Raw genomic sequence first — 21,488 nt, 5'->3', positions numbered from 1 at the left:
CACAACCCCTCAATGAGCTAATAAAAGAAAATTAGTGAGGAGTCACAAATGCTGTCCTAATTGGTAGCGCATATATCCTGCATAAGTGAGTAAATGTTTCCAATTTTGTTTAAAAAATTAATCTAAAATGCATTTGATAGAATGCACTAAACTGGTGATAACATCATCCACAGTGTTCATGAGTAGTATTTACCAGTGAAGCAATACAGTGAATGAAATACTAAACACAGGGAACTAATGTTGGACAAAACATTTTCATGTTGTTTCAAATATCACTGAATAGTTGAAATATTCACAATTTCATAAGAAACTTTTAGCAGTGATCATTACAAATTGTGCTCAACATTACATGTCAACTTGGCCTTGGAACTGTTCATCTGTTAGGAATTATAGTTACTTATCCATCAAATTAAGTACAGCCAGACAATCAAGAATAATTGAAAGCCGAGTTGTCTGATGTGAAGACATGGAAATAGTTACAAACAAACTACACTATTTAAAAGGGACAAAAATATATAATTACTTTAAAAGCTATGTACGGAGTTTAGTCTCTTTTACTACCTTTCCCAAAAAAGGCCAGTTTGGTCTATCAGAAGGAACAGCACCTTTGTTTCCACAAAAGCCTACTTTCAAGTCATAACATTAACACATTCCATTGGTTGCAAGGTTATATATTCTCATATAAATCATTCAGGAACTTACCACTGAGGTAAGTGCCATCTGAAAACTATAGATGCGTGCCAAGCCAAAATCAGCCAGCTTGATTTGGCCATTGCTGGTTACAAGTATGTTTTGGGGCTTCAAGTCTCGATGAACCACACGATGTGAGTGAAGAAAGTCTAGTCCACGAAGCAGCTGGAACATCATATCCTATGTAAAAGGAAAGGAAAAATGGGACATTAGAATTTTTAACAAATCCTACCCATGGCACAGGCTTGATTTAGAAACTTCAAATAATTTATAGTTAAATATGTTGAATGTTGTTCTTTCTCGCTGCAAAAGATAAATCTCACTTTTGGTACTCACTTTCAGTAACTTGAGAGTTCTTCACTTCAGCAAAGTGCACTTTACTGCATTGTAATGAGGGTGATAAAAGTCAATGTGTGCCTCAAATTATGAATATTTATGTCATAATTGATATGCATCCAAACTGGCGAGTGGTATCCCCTCAGGGATTTGTTCTGTGGCCTCAGTCTTTCACTATATTTCTAAATTACTTGGAATAGGGAATAGTGAGTCATGTATCTACTGACAACACAAGGATAATACAGGAAATAGTGGTGAAGGGAGTGAAAAATTGCAAAGGATTAGTGATGCATTAAGTGAGTGGGCAAAATGTGCTGATGATGATCAATGTGAGAAAATATGAAAATCCATTTTGGCTCTAAGATAGACAGGTCACACTGGTTTATTCAGCATTGAGAAGCTAGTAACTGCAGATCAGCAGGATTTCAGGATCTTGCTTGGAAAAGAATGGCAGGGGCTTTAATAGTTGAGGATTCAATTGTAAGGGAAACAGAAAGATGTTGCTGTGGCTGTAAATAAGACTCAAGGATGGTATGCTGCCTCCCTGGTGCCAGGGTCAAGGAGGTCACTGAACAGTAGCAACAGGGCATAGGTATAAAAAGAAATGAGGTCCTGCGGGCAGAAATTAGGGAGCTTGGAAATAGATTAACGAACAGGAGCCATGCGTAATCTTTGAATTATCTGTGGCATCATGTGAGAGTGAGTACAGAAATAGGAGGTTAGTCCAATGAATGTGTGGATGGAGAGATCGTGCAAAGGGAGATCTTTGGGACCATTTTGGGGGGTGGGGGGGGGGGGGGGGGGTGATGGGGCTTGTACAAAGTGAATTGGTTGCACCTGAACCTGAAATGGGACAAGCATCCTTGCAGGGAGGTTTGCTGTGCTGTTGGGGAGAATTTCAACTAAATTGTCAGAAGGTTGGGAACTAGCGAGAAGTTCAGCAGGGAGAATAAACAGCTGAAATTAGAAGAGACAACACAGAAGACAGGTATTATAGGCCAGTTAAGGGACAGGGGGGTTTGGTAAGGTTGGGTGGTATTTATTTCAATGCAAGGACTCTGGTGAACAAGGCAGAATGAGGTGAGGGCACAAAGTAAGCTGCAGTGAAGAAATAGGAAATTTACAAATGGATGTGAATTAGGTGAGGTGAATGGGCTAAAATTTGACAGATGAAATTTACTATGTTCAAGTGTGAGGTTCTCTGTTTTGGTCGGAAGATTAGAGAGGCAAATTATTGCTTAAATGGTGAGAAGCTTTCTGGTGCTTTGGTGCAGAAGGATTTGAGTGTCCTTGTGTATGAATCACTGAAAACTAGTATGCAGGTATAGAAGTTAACTAAGGAGCACGTGTGCAATTTTGACATTTATTGCTGAAGGGATTGAGTATAAAGGTAAGGAGGTATTTTCTCCTGTCTGTTTTAAATCTGACACTCCTTACACTAAAAGTACGACCTCTCACTCTAGAATTCCCCACATGAGGTAGCGTCCTTCCTATATCTACTTCAATACATCTCCAAAACAATTATATCCTTTCTCAAGTAAGGAAACCAAAACCGTATGCAATACTTTTGCTTCAGTCTCACTAATGCTTTATACAACTGCACAAGTTGCCTACATTTATAGGCAAATTTCAGGGAGGTGTAAAAGTAGTAGGGGATTTCAACTTCTCCGACATTAACCGGGTTAGTTATAGTGTGAAAGGCTTAGAGGGAATGGAATTCTTAAGAGGCAGCCAGGAGAGCTTTTCAAGCTATGGTGTAGAAGGCCCTACAAGAACAGAGTGGCGACAATGGACATAATTTCAGGCAATGAAGCTGAGCAAGTGGTTGAAGTATCAGTGGAGAAGCATTTTGCAGACAGCAATCACAACCCCGTTAGATTCAAGATTGTTATGAAAACAAAACAAGAATGGGCTGAAATTAAAGTTGTAAACTAGGGTAAGGCAGATTTTAATAAAATCAGATATGATTTGGCCAGAGTGAACTGGGAGTAGACATACTCGGATAAATCTCTCTCAGAACAGTGGGATGTATTTAAGATGGAAATAAGGAGAGGACAGGGCCAACATGTTCCAACAAAGAAAAAGAATGGGACCAACATATCCTGTGAACCCTTCATGTCCAGGGATGTACAACACTGGATTGAGAAAAAGGGAGGCTTCTGCCAGATACCGAGGGCTCAAAAAGTAGAAGCAAGAGAGGTGTACAGAATGTGCAATTGGGAACTTAAAAAGGATACTGGAGAGCTAAAATGGGTCATGAAAGGATACTGACAGATAAAATGGAGGAAAATCTTAAGTTGTTCTACAAGTACATTAAGGGTAAAAGGAGAGTTGGGCCCAGTAAGGACCACAGCATTAATTTGTGCGTGAAACCAGAGGACATAGATAAGAATACTTTATGTTGGTGTTCACTAGTGACAGGGACAATAAGGACATAGAAATTATGAAGAATTATAAAGAAATTAGCATAGACAGAGAAGAAGTTCTTGAGTAATTTGACAGACTTAAAGTACATAAAGCTCCAGGGTCAGATGAAACATATCTCAGATTGAGTGAAGCAAGGGAGGGAATTGTAGGGGTACTTGCAAACATCTTTAATTTGTCCCTGGTCATAGGAGACACGCTGGAGGATTGGGGGACAGCCAATATGGTACCACTATTCAAGAAGGGAGCAAAGAATAAACCAGGAAACAACAAGCCAGTCTATCAGCCTCAGTGAGGGGATAACGAGTGGAAGTATAGTGAGGGGCAGAATGAATCTGCATTGATCAAGAACAGATAGCATTGTTTTATTAAGTGTAGGTTATATTTGACTAACTTGATTGAGGTTTTTGAAGATGTTACCCTGTGCGCAGATAATGGCAATGCTTTTGATGAAGTCTACTTGGACTTCAGTAAGACATTTGCTAAGGTCCTGCATGAGTGAAGATAAGAGCCATAGGTCTAAAACAAATTGGCAAACTAGATGCATAAATGGCTGAACAGCAGGAAGCAGGTGCTGATGGTTCAAAGCTGTTTTCTTGACTAAAAGACTGCGTCCAGAGGCGCTTATTGTTTGTGGTTTATATAAACTATTTAGATTCAAACGTAGAAAAGTTGCTCATTAAGTTTGTAGATGATACAAAAATTGTGCTAAATTGTGAGGAGGATAGCCCTACAATAATAGAATATAGATGGGCTGATCAGTGACAAATGGAATTCAATCTGGAGAGATGTCAGGAGATGCATTTGGGCAGGACAAAAGGCAAGGGAAGAAATGAAGAATGATAGATCCTGGAAAGCATCGAGGATCAGAAGGATCACTGCATGCATGCTCACTGGTTCCTTAAGGTATCAAGACAAATAGATAAAGTCGTTAAGAACTCTTATGGTGTATTTGCCTTTTATTTGCCAAGACATGGAGTTTAAGGACAGGGAAGTTCTGCTGGAACAGTGTAAAATGTTGATTTGTTCACAGCCTAGAGTAGAGTATTGTGTGTAGTTCTGGAATCCACATTATAGGAGGAATGTGACTGCATTGCAGAAGGCACAGAGGACAATTATCACGCATGGACTGGAGAGATTGGGCAGACTGGGGGTGGTTTCCATGGAGCTGAAGAAACTGAGCAAGGATATGACTGAGGTGTACAAAATTAATAGGGGCATAGATAGGGTAGACAGGAAGAGACTTTTCCCTTGATGGACAGATCAATGACTGGGAGCACAGATTTAAGGTAAGGGTCAGAAGGTTTAGAGATGTGAAGAAAAACCTTTTCACCCAGAAGGCGGTGGGAAACTGGAACTCACGACCTCCAGGAATGAGAAACCAAAACCCTCATATTCAAGCCTCAAGTAGTCCTACAAAGGTGCACTTGCAATACCAAGACATGCAATGCTTTGGGGCAAATACTGGAAATTGAGATTATAATAGGTGATCATTTTTGATTGGCATGGATGTGATGGGCCAAAAGGCTTTTATTCTGTGCTATTGGCCTCCACAATTCTATGCACATTACTTCATATCTCTTCATTCTAAAAGAACAAAAATGTATAAATTGAAGTCTTGCATATGTTTAGCAACTGAGCATCCAAAATTGCTTGTTGTACCTGCAAGCTAATTTCCAATGTTCCTAATAGAACACAAAAGTCCCTCTCAAAATCAACATTTAAATGTTCCATGTCTTTTAAAAAATATTTTTGCTTCACCTCACTTCACCTGTCCACATCTTTTTGCAGCCTCTTTGCGTTTTCCTCACAACTTACATTTCCACTTAACTTTGTATCATCAGCAAACTTAGATCCATTACTCTATTTATTTGCCAAGTCATTGATATAGATTACAAACAGAGGCCCCAGCATTCACCTTTGTGGGACTCCACTACTTAGTCATATCCTGCCAACATGAAATATCTCAAAGCCCTACTGTTGCCTGTTCTTTAAATCAATCTCCACCCATACTCATTTCTTTCCCTCAACCTCTAAGAGTCCTCATCATGCTCAAACATTTTCGTTATGGCCTATCAATCAGTACAAAAGTAATTCAAACGCTACATGGAATGTTGGTGAGAGGTCTGAATTATAGTTGGGTCTGATTACAGATGAGTGGAAGTTCTGATACAGCCCTATGAATTATCTTCTTGGAAGAGTGTTCAGTTCCGGGCATCATAAATCAAAAAAGGTACAGTGACCTTGGAGGAGTCCAACAGAATGCAGTTTGGTCCTGTCATTCATACAGGATATTTCATTCCAGGAAAAAAACTCAATTGGTGACTTCTACAAATGAGCAACCATAGGGGACTGCAATGTGTCATATGGACGATGTGCACTTCCTATTCTAGGAAGCTTTTCTCCTTTAATACCAATGATAATTGATGTTTGTGTTTATAATGGTTGTAAGGCAGACAGCAAGATAAGAGAATTCACAAACAGCATAGAGGAATAGGAGGACTGGATTGTAATACTAGGGTCAAAAGGGTTCATTTCGAGAAATGTCATAGACCAAGTTTGAATCTCTTAATCAGGTTAAGGTGTTTAAGATGGAGTTGATACGACAGGTATATTTGTAAAGTCCAGGATAAGGGGTGCAACCATAAAATTAGATGCAGGCCATTCAAGGCTTCAATTAGAAAACACTTCAGTGTCTGAGGACATCACAAGTAATACATTGTGTAATCATAAGCAAACACCCCTCCTTTTAATCTTATGATGGAGGGAAGGTCATTAATGAACAGCTGAAAATGGTTGGACTTAAGACACTACACTGAGGAACACTTGCAGCTATGTCCTGTGGCTTAGATGACCGATCTCCAACAACTACATCTATCTTTGTACTAGATATAACTTCAGCCAGAGGAAAGTCTTCTCCATGATTTGCACAGATGCCATTTTATGAGGGGTCCTTGAAGCCACACAACTGTCAAATGCTGTTAAGGGCATTCATTTGCATCTTGAGAATTCAGTTCTTTTATCTATGTTGGGAGCAAGGTTGCAAGGAAATATAAAGCTCAGTGCGTCTGGCAGAACCCATAATGAGCATCAGCAAGTCAGTTATTTTTGAGTTAAGTGCTGCTGATTGCTGATTTAGAGTTACCCTGCATTTTCTGCACAACGTAGGCAGTTTTCCATATTATTAGGTAGATGCCAGTGTTGTAAATGTACTGAAACAGCTTACTTCTGTCATGGCTAGTTTTGGAGCAGAAGTCTTCAGTACTGTTTTTGGAATGTTGACAGAGTCTATTCTGTTTTCAGTATCCAGTGCCTTCACCATTATTTAATATCATGCAGAGTAAATCAAATTGACTGGAAGAGATAGATAATCCACTCAGCACATCAGGCTGAAGATGACTATAAAAAGATAACGCTAAAGAATTTGTAAAGTTGGACATTCCCAACCATTAATGATGGCAATATTTGTGAAACTTCCTCCTCCAGTGAGTTGCTTCATTATTCATCACCTTCATAACTGGATGTGGCAGAACTCCACAGCTCAAATCTGATTCATTGGTTGTTGAATCTCTTAGCTCGGTCTCATCACTTGCTTATTTTGCTGTTTGGCACATTAATCCTATTTTGGTTGATACTATAGCTTTTACCACCCACTTTGGGCTGCTTTCACAAGCAAACTGACTCCGAGAAGACACCGTCCTGATGAGCAGTGGGCCACCACTGGCTTCACACAGTCTCTGGGTTAAGCCTCGATCAGGAGGACTTGGCTCTATGGCATTGGCTTTTCCCTCTTCACTCAGTTACTAGGGGAATCTTAGTTTCTTTTCCTCCACTTAGTAATGTGCTTAAATTCAGCAGGTTGTCACATCTGATCGGAGGTTTTAGGCAGAAAAGGGTGGTGAGGCTGCACCATTGACACACCTCACTCACTCGATCGGTTACAGTATCTCAAGGCTGATGGACTACAGCATCCAATATTGCATGCCTCATGTCAATCTCATGCACCTCACCCTCATAGATGATTAACCTCTGCTGCCCTCTGAGCTTCCTACTCACTCAAGGACCTCCCCACCTCTTCTGCTTGGGTATTACCATTAATTGCTAAATGGCATACTTCGGATTTTCATTATGAGGAAAATATTTGACTTGGCCAGAGGAGCAGCATGGATTGGGAAGACTTCTATGTTCTACATGGTGAAAGTGAGGACCGCAGATGCTGGAAATTAGAGTCAAGAGTGTGGTGCTGGAAAAGCACAATGGGTCAGGCTGCATCCAAGGTACAGGAGAATCGATGATTCGGGCAAAAGCCCTTCATCAGGAAAAGCCCTGAAATGTTGATTCTCCTGCTTCTTGGATGCTGCCTGACCTGCTGTGCTTTTCCAGAATCACACTCTCGATTCTATGTCCTATATACCCAGTATGTGTTACCACCAGTGGTTGCTCATTATTCATCAGCCGAACGTTTTATCCCTCTAAGACTACTAATTCCTTCTCTTCTGTTATGCAGGCACTTGCAGCACCCAGAAAATCCCCTTAAAGAGGCCACTGCTAGGGACCCGCAGTTCCACCTCCTCCTGTGAGATGGAAGCCATTGAACACGGAGGATGCACTGGAAAGCCTGCACCCTCCCCAGCTCAGAGACTTTCACCTCAGTGGTTTCTCTTTCTAGACCCAGGAGCACAATCTGGTGAACACATCAGTTGTTTAAGGAAGAAACATCTCAGGTCTCTGGCACACAAAGGGCAGCTGGGCATCATTCAGAAGATGATACCATCATCTCATTTTATCAAAATGCACAGATTGGCACAGAACATCAAACTGGTTTGATAGAAGCATTCAGTAAAATGAGTGAAAGGAAGGAGTTCTTCTTTAACATTATCAGCACTGGCGTGATCTATCTGGCTATCTCTATGGACAAATTGGCAACTGCAACAGAGACCCAGGACCAGCACATTGGGTGCCCATCAAATATACACACGTGCATGCATTTCATGACTCTAATCATTAATGTTCAGCATCAATAGCAAGGACATTGTGGGACGGGGGAGCTGGATCTCACTTCAGGTTCTTCCTCTCAGGGAGAGGGGATGGTGCCAGCTTATACAGAAAAGATACAGGAGTCAGACCAGGACCAACAGAAGATGCTTCTTGGGTAACACAGAAGTTACTGGCTCTTCCATCTTCCACCTGCCTGTGATCTCTCAGTCTGAAGAAGTTCAAGCTGGGAAGGTGAGCTTGCATCTGGGCAGAGGGGGTCTTAAGAGGTAAGAGCATTCTAGGCACAAAGGCACCAGGAGATGGCCACCCAAGTCTTTCAAGCCGACAGGGCTAACTAGAGAGTAGACTGGCTCAATTCCAGCTGTAGAAGCTAGCACTGTAGTTATCGTGGGAGACAAAGAAAGAAACTAACTTACTGACGGCCCAGAGATGGTATGGGTGAAACTTCATTGTACCAAAAATGTCACTGTATGTTCACCTGCATTTTTAAAATGTATGCTTAGTATAATTTTCAGTATTCAGACCTGGTTAGGTTACACTTTCCTCATTCCTGAAGAAGGGCTTATGCCCGAAACGTCGATTCTCCTGTTCCTTGGATGCTGCCTGACCTGCTGCGCTTTTCCAGCAACACGTTTTCAGCTCTGGTTAGGTTATCCACATGAGAAATAAGCAGCCCTTTCAGAACAAGCTGAGGATGAAAGAAGCTGTAATTTCCATGCATTGCTCATCTCTCATAAGCAACCACCCCTAAATAGTCTCAGACATCAGGAATTCTTGAACCATGATTGCAGTCAAATGTTAGGTCATAAGACAAATGAGCAGAGGTAGGCCATTCAGCCCATTGTGTCTGCTTCATCAGTCAATGTGATCATGGCTGATCTGTTAATCCTCAACTCCACTTTCTTGCCTTTTTCCTATAACCCTTGATTCCCTTACCGTTTGGAAGTCTATTTCACCTTTGAATATATTAATAACCCAGCTTCTGTGCTAAGAAATTTCACAGTTTACCACTCTTTGAGAGTAGAAATTCCCCCTCAACTCTATTTTAAATGTGCAACCCCTTATTCTGAGATTATGTCCTCCATCCCAAAAGGTCCCCAAAGAATTTAGTACATTCCAATAAGGTCACTTTTCTAAACTCCAATGAGTCCAGGCCCAAACTCCTCACCTTTCTCCTGTTAAGGCTGTCCCTCCACGCTTAGGATCAATCTAGTGAATGTTCTCTGGACTGCCTCCAATGCCAACATAACTTTCCTGAGATAACAGTTCCAGAACTGTTCTCAGAATTCCAGCTGTTGTCTGACTAGTGTGTTGCACTTTAATGTGAATAACATTGAGTCTACACGTCCATGTGAATGGATTGCACTAAGCGCTGGCCTGTGTATGTCATCGCACAGTTTGGGGGTGAGAGCATGGAATCAGTGATGATTCCACTTATCTCTGCTGGGAAAGCATATGAGTTTTTCACAGGAAGGCATTGCGAATCAAAGTTGGAGATACACAATGGGTAGGTCACATACTCACATTGACTCATAGTAGGTGATCTGCCAAGAAAAGCCACTCAAAGCCCTGCCTCTCCCAGGATCAATGCTGACCCACTTGATGTCAAAGATTTCAAGACAACTTAACAATTTTAGTGAATTCTGCAACATTTAAGGGTATCAACAATAGAGAGAGATCAAAAAGAAATTCCTGTTAACCTGCCAAGTAAGAGTCATCAATGCAGAGCAGTCTGGCATGATATCATGACAGAAGCCTTCAAATCTACCTAACCTTAAGAGTCATGTATTGTTAGTGCACTCTCTCACAGACTACTGCTTTATCCAAATTGGACGGAGTAAGTTACTGTTTTCTATTTGGGTTCTTCCAAGAGACATTTATTAAGCAACAATGAAAGGTCAAGGACTGCAAAAGTAGTGAGAGCTACCTGCTGAATTATAACAGAATCTTAAACAATTAAACAAAATCTAAACCCTGCTCCATCCACTAAGTAAGTGGATTTTACTTAGATTGGGTCCTGACCCTTGCCTCAGCTTCATCTTCAGAGGTTGCAGCGCATCCTCCATTTTCATTTGCTTCCAGGACATTCCTCGTTGTTGCCACAATGATGCAGTACACCCTTCTGGGGCGACATGGCAATATCCCATGGGAGAACCTTATGGTGAGGAGGCCTGTGGTTTAATCCACAAGACATGGGTTGTGAATTGGCACCTGCACTGTCTTTCAGCTCACTGAAGAAAATGACAATGCAGTCTGTAGACGTGATGTCCAATCGTTCTCCTTTACATCCTGATCCTTCTGCCTCTGGGAGGTTGTGCAGCAGCTAATAGAGGGTAACTTGTAGCAGCTAATTTGTGCTAGGCTTGCAGAAGTACTACTAACCACTTTCTCCTTTTACACTATCTTTGTAGTGGCAGCAAGATCACCAGGACTCCAGTCATGGTGATTTCCATGCAAGATCTGTGAGCATATAATCTGTGGGGAATGTCCGAAAGATAACACCATTTAATTGAAGGAACTCGCATCCATAATAATGAAGCCTCATGATCTGCCCTCAGTGTGGAAAGTTATTGTCATACCTCAGCAACTGATCGAAGCATGTTACCTTATTCAAACACACACTGCATAGCCAAAACATTTCCGTGTTACACAGAGGGAGTAAAATTCTGATAGTAAGCCACTGTGATAGCTTCTCCAAAAGAAAGTACACTCTTCTACATCACAGATCGTATCCAAATATATTTAAAAGTACAGTGCGCAAATGTGGCAGTTATGTAGCATTGCCTTCCAATGCTAGCTCTAGAATAAGCTGCTTAGGAAATGGAAACTTCAGGTACCTCTTTTAAGTACCTTGTCTGATTACATTTGCTTAGCTGACATAATGAGGCGGCAACTAATGCACATACTACAGTGATCACAATTACTCAAGACCATAGATTTAATGTGCATTCTTGGACAATGCACCAACTGATACCTACTGATAAAGTGCAATCTGAAGCCAAATGGGTGGCAATATTTAACCAGCAGTGCCATGATTACTGCAACTGTCCCTAGCAGGGTCTTAAATTCCACAAGTTTTACTGCTCCCTGAAGAAACAGAAAACAGTAATTTACTGCATCCACTTTGGACGCAGCATCAGCCAATTGTGTAGTTATTGTGCAGTTCATTGTGTAAACTGTTGAGACATGCTGCAGTGCAAAGACAAAGCAGCATGGTGCCACAGAGACACACATCCATCTCATGGTCTGTTCAGAGCTCCCCGACATGACAAGCTATCTTCTGCTCCTTCTGCGCTAAAATGCAACACTACAGCATAATAGTCTGCAACAGATCACTGAGGATCCTGTGCACTAAGAAAGCAACTCAAGCCACATACAGACCAACAGCCCCTAAAGTCAGTGAGTTTGACCTAAGAAAGTTATATGAAGTAGCTCAAATAAGCTCAAAGGGACTGAATGCTAAGAGAACAAACTTGGAGCCACAAGGTGCATCCTGTTCAGATGCACAAGCAACCTTACATTGAATCTCAAGGATACTATGGTTCTGTAAAGTGTTTAAGGCAAAAGTGGTGTGAAAGTTGCTCTGAGAGCAGACGTGGTGAGGATGGCTGTTTGCCGATGTTGGCTTGCATGAATGAGGGGCTAAGCAGGATTGCAGCAGAGATGTTGTTGCTTAGAAACCATTGCATAATAGTCAGGACAGCATTCAGTGAGCTGCAGCTGCCCATACCCACTCTGATTTACAGGTTGAAAATTTTGCACTGTTTAGTTTCTCTGGGAAGGAGAGGAGAATTAGAAGTGGTAGGTAAATAAGGCAAATTGGGCTTCAATAAGATGCACTGGAAATAAGAGTCATGCCTCGATGGCAAGACTCTGACCATTTAAAGCACAAGAGATAACTTGCAAAACTATTTCTCAGTGTCACAATTCTGATTTCTTAGTCATTTCAATATTTTTCAGCTTTCTTGCCATTGCTCACACCACAACTGCCAAAGATGATTTCATATAGAGTTACAATTCAGGAGGGTGTCTGACAGAGGGGAAATTGCCTACTGCCTTCATACTTCTGGACGTTAGAGACTGCAAATTTGTAAGTACTGTTGAAGGAGCCTTAGTGAATTGTTGCAGTGCATCTTGTAGATGGTACAAGCTACTACCATGACACAAACATTCATTCCCTCTATGAGGATTAACATACTAGATGGGAGCCAATCAAGCGAGCTACTGGTTTTGAATGCTCTTGTAGAACATCTTCAGTATTGTTAGCAAGCCAATTACTATTACAATTCTAAACAGTAAACAGAATTTCAGGAGTCAAGAATGAGCTACTCACCACAGAATAGTTAGCCTCTGACCAACATTTATTGCTGTTGCTTTAATATGACAAACACAGTGATAACCTCCAGGATGTTGATGGTGAGGTATCAGTGAATGCACTTGCTTTGATGGCTATTCCTCCTCTCACTGGAGATGGCCATTGCCTGACAACTTGTGTGACGCATACGTTACTTGCCAGTTACCAGTCCTAGGCTGAATATTGACCTTGTCTTGATGAATACAGACACAGACCGCTTCCACATGTGTGGAGTTAAAAATTGTACTTGAACAATTATTAGTAAACATCCCCACTTCTGACCTTATGATTGAAAGAAGGTCATTGATGAAGTAGCTGAGGATGGTGAGTCTAGGACACTATCCAAGGGACATTAAGGGTTAAAGAAACAAAATATTGAGCAACCATGACTTAACTGAATGATGTAACAGGTTCTCGATGCTGAATTGCCTATCCATCTTTTGCTATTTTTCAGATGAGATGCTAAACCAAGGCCCAAATGTTATCTCAGGTGAACTTCAGAAATCCATTAGTAAATGTTGAAGAGAAAGGGAATTATTTCTGGTCTTGTGATCAATATTTATGAAATATGCTCATCTCCACATCAACATTTATATCAATCACCATCACTACAAACATTTTTAAGTCACCATTACATTGAAACCAAAGTTCTGTAAAGAAGGGTCACTGGAAGCGAAACACTAACTGATTTCTTTCCACAGATGCTGCCACACATGCTGAGTTTTTCCAGCAATTTCGGTTATGCACCATTACATTGATCTTTGTGGGAGCTTACTTACTACAACTTGTTCAAGGTGTTTTCCATATTCCACGAGCTACTACACATCAGAAGTACTTCACTGACTAAAGTGCTTCGCAGCCAGTAAAACTGATATCGAAAGTATGTCTTTCAAATGCAAGTCGTCTGAGGTTTCAACAGCTTTGTTTGCACAAATCTGTATTAAAATAATCATCACAAAGTTCCTACAGTGTGGGAACAGGCCATTCAGCCCAACAAGTCCAAAATGACAAACCAAACAGCATCCCACCCAGACCCACCTCCCCTATCTCTGAAACCTTGCATTTCTCATGGCTAACCCACCTAAACCTGCACATCCCTAAAATTTATGGGCAATTTAACATGACCTGTTCACCTAACCTGCACTTCTTTGGACTGTGGGAGCAAAACTGGAGCACTCAGAGGAATCCCACTCAGCCCCAGGAAGAACATGCAGCATCAGTAGAGGTCCTATATATATACTGGATCAAGTGAAATCAAGAATTCTGCAATATGAATTGTGTGTGGTTACCCAAAATGTCAAAACAAAAGTAGTTAGAAAGGACATATTAGAATTAACTTGAATGAAGATTATAATTGATTGCGTTTCACAGGAGCCAGTAGATAAGATTAAAATAAAAGCAGTCACTGAAATCAAAATTGTATTTGCAGGAAGCTGTAATGGTAGTTGGTCTTCATTGCAAGATGTTTTAAGTACAGGCTAAGAATGTCTTGCCGCAGCTCTGCGGGGCCTTGATGACACAACATCCAGTGCGCTGTGTGCAGTTTGAACTCCTTACCCAAGGAAACATAGATTTGCCTTCGGGAGAGTGCAGTGAAGGTTCGCCAGACCTGAGATGGCAGGTATATGAGGTAAGGAGAGACAGAGTTGATGAGACCAGTATTCACTGAGGTTTGGAAGGATGAGAGGTGGTCACATTGAAAGCTATAAAATTCTGATTCTGAATATAACTTGCTGAATAATTGCTCTGTGTACACAGCGAGTAAGTTTGGCAACATCACAGCCTTCTCATACCCCTCTTTTCACTTGAATCATACTCGATTGTCCCTAAATACAGGGTGCTGTCCCCCTGGCTGAGGATCCTATAGCAAGGTCACAGTCTTCCTAAGATATTACACTATATGCACTTTCTTGTAGGAGTCAGAAACCTGGACTATATTAAAAAGGTCTGTGAAAGCAAATTGAGGCTTTGAAATTTTGATGCAAAGATATATGCTAAAAATTCTTATGTGTACACCATTTTAAACATATGTGAAATTACAACAGCAAAAAGAACTCTTAGAAAAGTGACATCCAGAAAAGAAAATGCAAGAATTTCAGCTATTTGTTCAGAAATGAAAAGCTACATTGATCTCTTCAAATGGCAAAACGGAGGACAGCAGAGTCAGAGATTGACCTAGGTGTAGGTGATTAGCTGGATGAAGGATGTCACAGAATATTTCACTAGCTGCAGCCAAGTGGATGTGTGAGGGTGGTACAAGACAGAGTACAGCACACATATGAGTGCAGATCTGGTAGGAATAGCCACAAGAACCAGCTGCTGCAGCACATCCATAAGTGCAGTTTTTAACAGTCATGTAGTTTCAGGTGGTAGATAGTTTTATTTCTTAGAACTTAGAATCTCTACAGTGTGGAAACAGGCCTTTCAGCCCAGCAAGTCCACACCGACCCTCCGAAGAATAATCCACCCCGACCCACTCTCTTATATATCTACATTCCCCTGACGATGCACCTAACATTACAAGCAATTTAGCATGGCCAATCCACCTAACCTGCACATCTTTGGATTGTGGGAGGAAACCAGAGCACCCGGAGGAAACCCACGCAGACACAGGGAGACATGCAAACTCCACACAGTCACCCGAGGCTGGAATTGAACCTGGGTCCCAGTGCGGTGAGGCTGCAGTGCTAACCACTGAGCCAATGTCTTTAATACATTGGAAACAGCAGCAATACTTCAAAATAACATCTAACAAGTCTAGTACTTTGCTTACTTGAATATTATACTTGAAAAATGTTCCATATGCTTAGTTTTGGTAGCTTCACAGGGTCACAGAATTGCTATGATACTGAAGATCATTTGTTTCACCACATCTACAACAACTGTCTGAATGAGCATCATGACCAAATTCCAGCCTCCTACCCTTCTCCTGTATCCTGCACATTATTTAAATAGAAATAATCATCTAATACCTTCTTGAATACCTTGACTGAACCCATTTCCATCACTCTTCCAAAGCAGTGCATTCTACACGTGAACCACCTCGCTGTGTGAAAGAAAGTTGTTCAAGCATCACATTTACTTTTGCACATCATTCTGACATTTCATTCTTGATCAGTTTATGAGCAGGAATAGTCTCTCCAGGCCTCTTTTGATTTTGAGAGCTTCCATCAAATTTCCTCTTTTCCTCTCCAAGAGAAATAATCCAAAATCCTCCAATTTATTTTTCTAACTAAAATTTTGAATCCTTGGAAACATCCTTTTAAAGTTCCTCTGTACTCTATCCAATGTGTTCATATACTTTCTAAATGGTGGTACCCAGAACTGTAGACAATACCCCAGGTGAGGTTTAGTAAACATATTATACATAACCTCCATGCCTACGTACTCTATACCACTCTTTAATGAATCGTAAGATACTATGTGCTTTATTAATTACTCTCTCCACCCATCCTGCCACCTTTAATGACTAATGCAAGTCTTATTAAGATTTAGATCTTTGTGTTGCACAGAGAACTACCAGAAGTAGTTTTTAGTTTGTGAACATTAATTCCATTGCAGCTTATCAATCAACATTGAACACGGATCATAGCATTGTGCTGATCATTTTATTGACTTAAGTAAAATACAAGCCATGATTAGCTAAATTGGCAATTTATAATCAGAGAGGAAAGCAATCGTGAGAAGAAAACTAAAATTCAGGATTAAATTACAAATGTGAAAATGTTTAAAACAAATTAATTGAAAAAGTGTAAATACAGTAAGTGTTATTTGCCTTTTTAGGGGAGAACTTTAACATGGTTGAGCTTTGAGTTTGGAGGATGCGTAGGAAGTGGGCTGTAAAAAGTAGAAACAAAATTCCAGATGCACTGGGAAACCACCTGCAAAATTTGCTGACCTCTGGGTGTCACCTACATGAGCAGTCAACCTGGAGGCAAGTTGGCAGTTAAGTATCTTAAAAAGGATAGCAACATACAATAAACTGTTTCTGCATTTTTTACCATGGGCAGGCAAGCTTCCAAGTCTTGGGGTTCTGGGCACTTGCAGCACTTCTTGTTGGTTAGAAGGAGCAGGACTGCTTCTCTTCTCAGGCTAAATCCCATTGAATAACTCCCTCCACCCTGTATGAAGACCCTATGATCAGGGATCTGTGCCTCCTTCCAGAATCTGGAATTTGAACTCTCCCAGGCCATCTCCTCATCCAAGTCTGCTCCAGAACACTTCCTCCTCAACTGGAAGCTGAGTCACTCAATCAAGCTGACATTTTAGTGAGCTTGTCAGGAACTATATCTTCAAACATGGAGGAAAATTCAGACATTTCGATTTCCTGTCTGAAATTCTGTACCCCACTCTACTGCAGGCTCTCTGTATTTCCTCATTCCCACTCGCTCCAGAAAATATCCAGGCCTTAACCTCTAAGACAAAAGGCACCATAAACTATTACTTACCTTTTTTAATAACAGGTGTACAGGACCAACTGCTCCGGTTTCAAATCCAGCTTCAACTCACTAAAGCATTTCTGGTGCCAGAAGGTCAGAAAGGTGGCTAGTGTGGACATGTATCATTGAACACAATGGATTGGATTTTCATCAAGGACTGGGGAATTGAGAATGCTCCTGACCTCTCAATTTCATCTCAACTTTTGCAGATCTTGCTGCCCTACCTATGTATTGGGGAGGTAAGCCTAGTTTACAGGTCAACCCAGCACCTCAAGAGGCAGCACGAAGACAACAGATGCAGGTAAGCAGTAAGGTTAGCAGCTCAGAAACCCACTTCCATTTACTGGGGAAGTGATCCAGTTATAATATTGAAGGTTAGGCCCTCTAACCCACAATTTCTCACTTTCCAACCACCTCCTACGTTATCCATGTTCAAGCCCAAAACATCCTACCATGCGCACTCACTGTGCGCAAAGTACACTACAAATGAGCAATTCACTCAGGCTAGCAAGACTTTAAAATGTTTACGAGGGAATAAAAGCCATTCAACATTAGCTCTGAAAACATTATACCTCTTCTCACAGCGCTGTCAACAAAATACAAGCTGGGAAGGTCTCAAAGATAATCTTCAACCCACTAGATACTTCTTAATCTTGTATAAAAAAAATTCTTCAAATAAAAAAAAATCAGATAACAAAGATACAAGTCCCACAAACATAGCACTCCCCTTTGCAAATCAGTAATCAGACCCTGGTTGAGTCATTCTCAGACTGTAGCCAAGCATTTTTAATGCAGCCACCTGGCAACTGCATCAACAATAATACATTGAACAACTGGCCAAACATTTATTTATACCCACTTGGCTTCATTACCCTTTCATCTCCATTCCATCTCAGACATTCTGACATTAATATCCCACTCAGGTTAAAACACAACTTTATTGCTAAAGTGCAGAATGAGCTGTTAGCTAATTAGATATTGGCCAGTTTGGGCACCCCCTTAAACAAGTGGCCAGCGGAATCCAAACCACAAACCCAAGTTACTTTTGAAACTTGTGAAAACAAATATTTCTATTCATAAGATGTACCTTGCCTTTGTGAGAAGTTAATGTAACAATAAATAGCATCTTTAAAGAGACAACAGCAATTCATCCATGTTTCTCGGCACTGAGGCAAATTGAGGAAAAAAGGTCCCATTCCTAAACACTAAGCAGTCACTGTCTCAACATTCACAAATGAGGACTTGGCAAAATTCTGCACCCCAGCCTCAAGTGGTAGGTCAGATTTGAGTGGTTCCCTTCTTCCCTCACGTCAGACAAGAGCAGCATACTCAACATTCCAGTTCAGGGTTAGGATTCAAAGTATTTTCTCCTGGGGCATTCAGAAACAAAGAGCCATCCAAGAGAGTCCTGGCTTCTGTTCTCACTCCCATCATTAAATCAGTTAGATTACATTGGTTCACTGTGCCCCAGACAACTTTCCTCCTTGATCATGCTTTCCCTCTTCCAAATACCTCTTCACTTTTCATGCTTGGGCCTATTCATCATTTGCTGCTTTGCAAAACAGAGTGGATTTTTTTTTTATGAACATGATAAGCACTATACACATGTAAATTGTTGTTATTTTAAATGCTATCCTGTTTCAACATTTTGGGTAAATTGCAGGAGGATCTAGTTTTCCTTAATTCAGGGCTACACACAATCTACCGATAATCTGACATTATGAATATTCATTCAGTGAAAAGAACTGCTGGAAAGCCTTTATTCTACCTAACCTTTGTTATAGACATTTAAAATCAAACCTTGTAAAGACACAGATCATAGATTTAAGCAATTACGAAAATGTCTAAAAGAATACAAACCTTCTTCTCAGCAGTGATCAAACTTACCCTGGCCGGACGCAAGCTGCTTATGCTGCCATTTGAGTTTGATTTAGTGGTTTCAGAAGGGTAATTAGGGACAAGTTTAAATATATTTGCTTTGATAATTAAGAATGTGTCTTCAATTTTGTGATTTCTTTAATTATCTAATAATTTAACTTTTAAATGATTATAAACAATATCTATCCATTTATACGCAAACCGACAGACAAAGCTATAAAATCCAACTCTAGCTACATAAACCATAGATAAATATCTGGGAAGCAATGGTTGGAGTGTACACTCCCAAGTGGTTTGTTGCAATCAACATTTTTGAAGGCTTTTCTGAGAAAAGAAAGCAAACCATTATTCACACTTCTTCTCTTCTTTCAAAAGTAATTAATGCAAATATAATGACTATGACCTCCAGGACCCACGAACTTACTAAACAGAACAAACAATATCATCCAGGCAAGACAAGAATACAAAATGTTTTTTCCTCTTGGAGGCCTTGTCATTGGATCTCAATGGTACAATTCACTGCACTAGTGAACACTTTTGTGAAAAGTATGCACCAAATAATAAAATTATCTGTTGGCTCTATCAATCCACGATTCATTAACAGAAATTATTACAAATGGTGGTGACAGTACCTTCTTCTGCTTTAATCCTTTAGAAATGGCCAAGCATTAAATTTGCTTTTAAAAAGTATTATTATAAAGCAAATGAAAAATCATTTATGCAAAAGAATATTATTGGACATCTTAAGATATAATGAATCAAAGTTTCATAATGAAATTAATATTTTTCAAGGTGGGAATTTACTTTGATCTTGAAATTACACCGAGGGATACAAAATTATAAATATTCATTGTAATTACCTGATATGCATTGTGCTGTTACTTTAGAATTACTTTAATGGGTACCCTGAGGGAGGGAGAAAGCCTTTAGAGAGTGGTGAGCAGGAGGTGAAGCGCTTTATGTCCCCTTCCCACTCTACTTTGGTTTAGCCCCCCTCCCCCTCTCCCTCCTCCTTCCCCTCTCCTTTGATGGTTTGCATTGCCATCAATGGGCTTTGCACGTACATTATCAACTGGAAAACATGAGTGATTTACTGGTGGTGGCTAATAGATGAAAAAAGTATCATAGTTGATTTGGTGAGGAGGAAGAAAACAAACATTCAGTTGTAAGAGCACTTCTTAATGTTTAAAAAACTGTATTATGGTTAACTTATTCGCAGTCAGATGATGGCTCCAAACCATGATTCCCGGAGAATAGTCTGGGAACCCAGGTTCAAATCCCACTGAGGCAGATGGTGGAAGTTGAATTTTAAAAAAATCAGGAATTAAAGGTCTAATCACGACCAGGAAAGTATTCTTGATCAATGTAAAAACACATCAGGTTTACTAATGCCGTTTAGGAAAGAGGTGGAGGTACTGGTGTTGGACTGAGGTGGACAAAGTCAGAAGTCACATGTAACATATTTAATTCTTAATTGTTCTTGAAATGGCCTAGAAAACCAATCAGCTGTATCAAGCTGCTACATGGACAAAAAGAAAAGGAACCAGGATGGACCACCTGGCATCAACTTAGGCATTAGAAAAGAAAATAGCAAGCACTCTCCTTACTAACATCTGGAGGTTTGTCCCAAAATTGGAAGGGCTGTCTCACAGACAGCCTAACATTGTTATTTTCACTGAATCATATCTTACAGACCATGCCCCTGACAATATCATTGACTCTGGATATGTCCTATCCCACCAACGCAGCAGAGACTGTGATATATTAGCATATAGTCAGAAAGGAGCTGTCCTGGCTGCCCACAAAATTCCCTCCGGGTCCCAAATGCAGGCATTAGGTCAAATATGTTTAAGGAAACCTTCTGCTGATTACTGCACCCAACACCTGATGAGGCAATGACGCTCCATATTGAACACTATTTGAGGGCAACACTGACTGCTGCAAGGACACAAAATGTACTCTAGGTGTGGGACTTCAAAGACTATCAACAGCAGCATCAGTACTGATGGAGCTGATCAAATCCTAAATGTCAATGTTGCTAGACTGGGTATGCACCATGTGGTGAGGGGACCAAAGAAAAGAAAAACAGACAGATTTTGAACAGATCTAGGAACTCAAAACTGGGCATCCACAAGGCACTAAAGGCCATCAGCAGCAGAACTGTACTCAAATCTAATGGCCTAGCATATCCCCACTCTACAGGTACAATAAAGCCAACCACAATTCAATGAACAGTTTAAGCAAGAAATGCCAGGAGCAACACTAGATACATATAAAAATTAGCTGACAATTTGGTGAAACAACAGGACTACATACTGCCTGAAAAACAGCATTAGCAGCAAATAATGGACAGAGCTAAACAATTCCAT

At 40.6% G+C, this 21,488-nt stretch overlaps 1 protein-coding gene across 6 annotated transcripts in view; it reads right to left on the bottom strand.

Moving 5' to 3' along the window:
- Positions 1–21,488, bottom strand: part of cdk6 (cyclin dependent kinase 6) — a 251,069-nt gene that overhangs the window by 121,991 nt on the left and 107,590 nt on the right. For 5 of the 6 annotated variants that reach the window (XM_072575262.1, XM_072575265.1, XM_072575263.1 and 2 more), the window contains exon 4: positions 703–870. The exons of the other annotated variant lie outside the window; for it this stretch is intronic. In XM_072575262.1, coding sequence (XP_072431363.1) covers positions 703–870 — 168 coding nt within the window. The remainder of the gene's footprint in view (positions 1–702; positions 871–21,488) is intronic. 6 annotated transcript variants of the gene reach the window in all.

Source organism: Chiloscyllium punctatum, chromosome 8 (assembly GCF_047496795.1).
Source record: "Chiloscyllium punctatum isolate Juve2018m chromosome 8, sChiPun1.3, whole genome shotgun sequence".
Taxonomy (NCBI): Eukaryota; Metazoa; Chordata; class Chondrichthyes; order Orectolobiformes; family Hemiscylliidae; genus Chiloscyllium; species Chiloscyllium punctatum.
The sequence above is the reverse complement of the archived record's forward strand: the minus strand, read 5'-3'. Positions and strand labels throughout refer to the sequence as shown.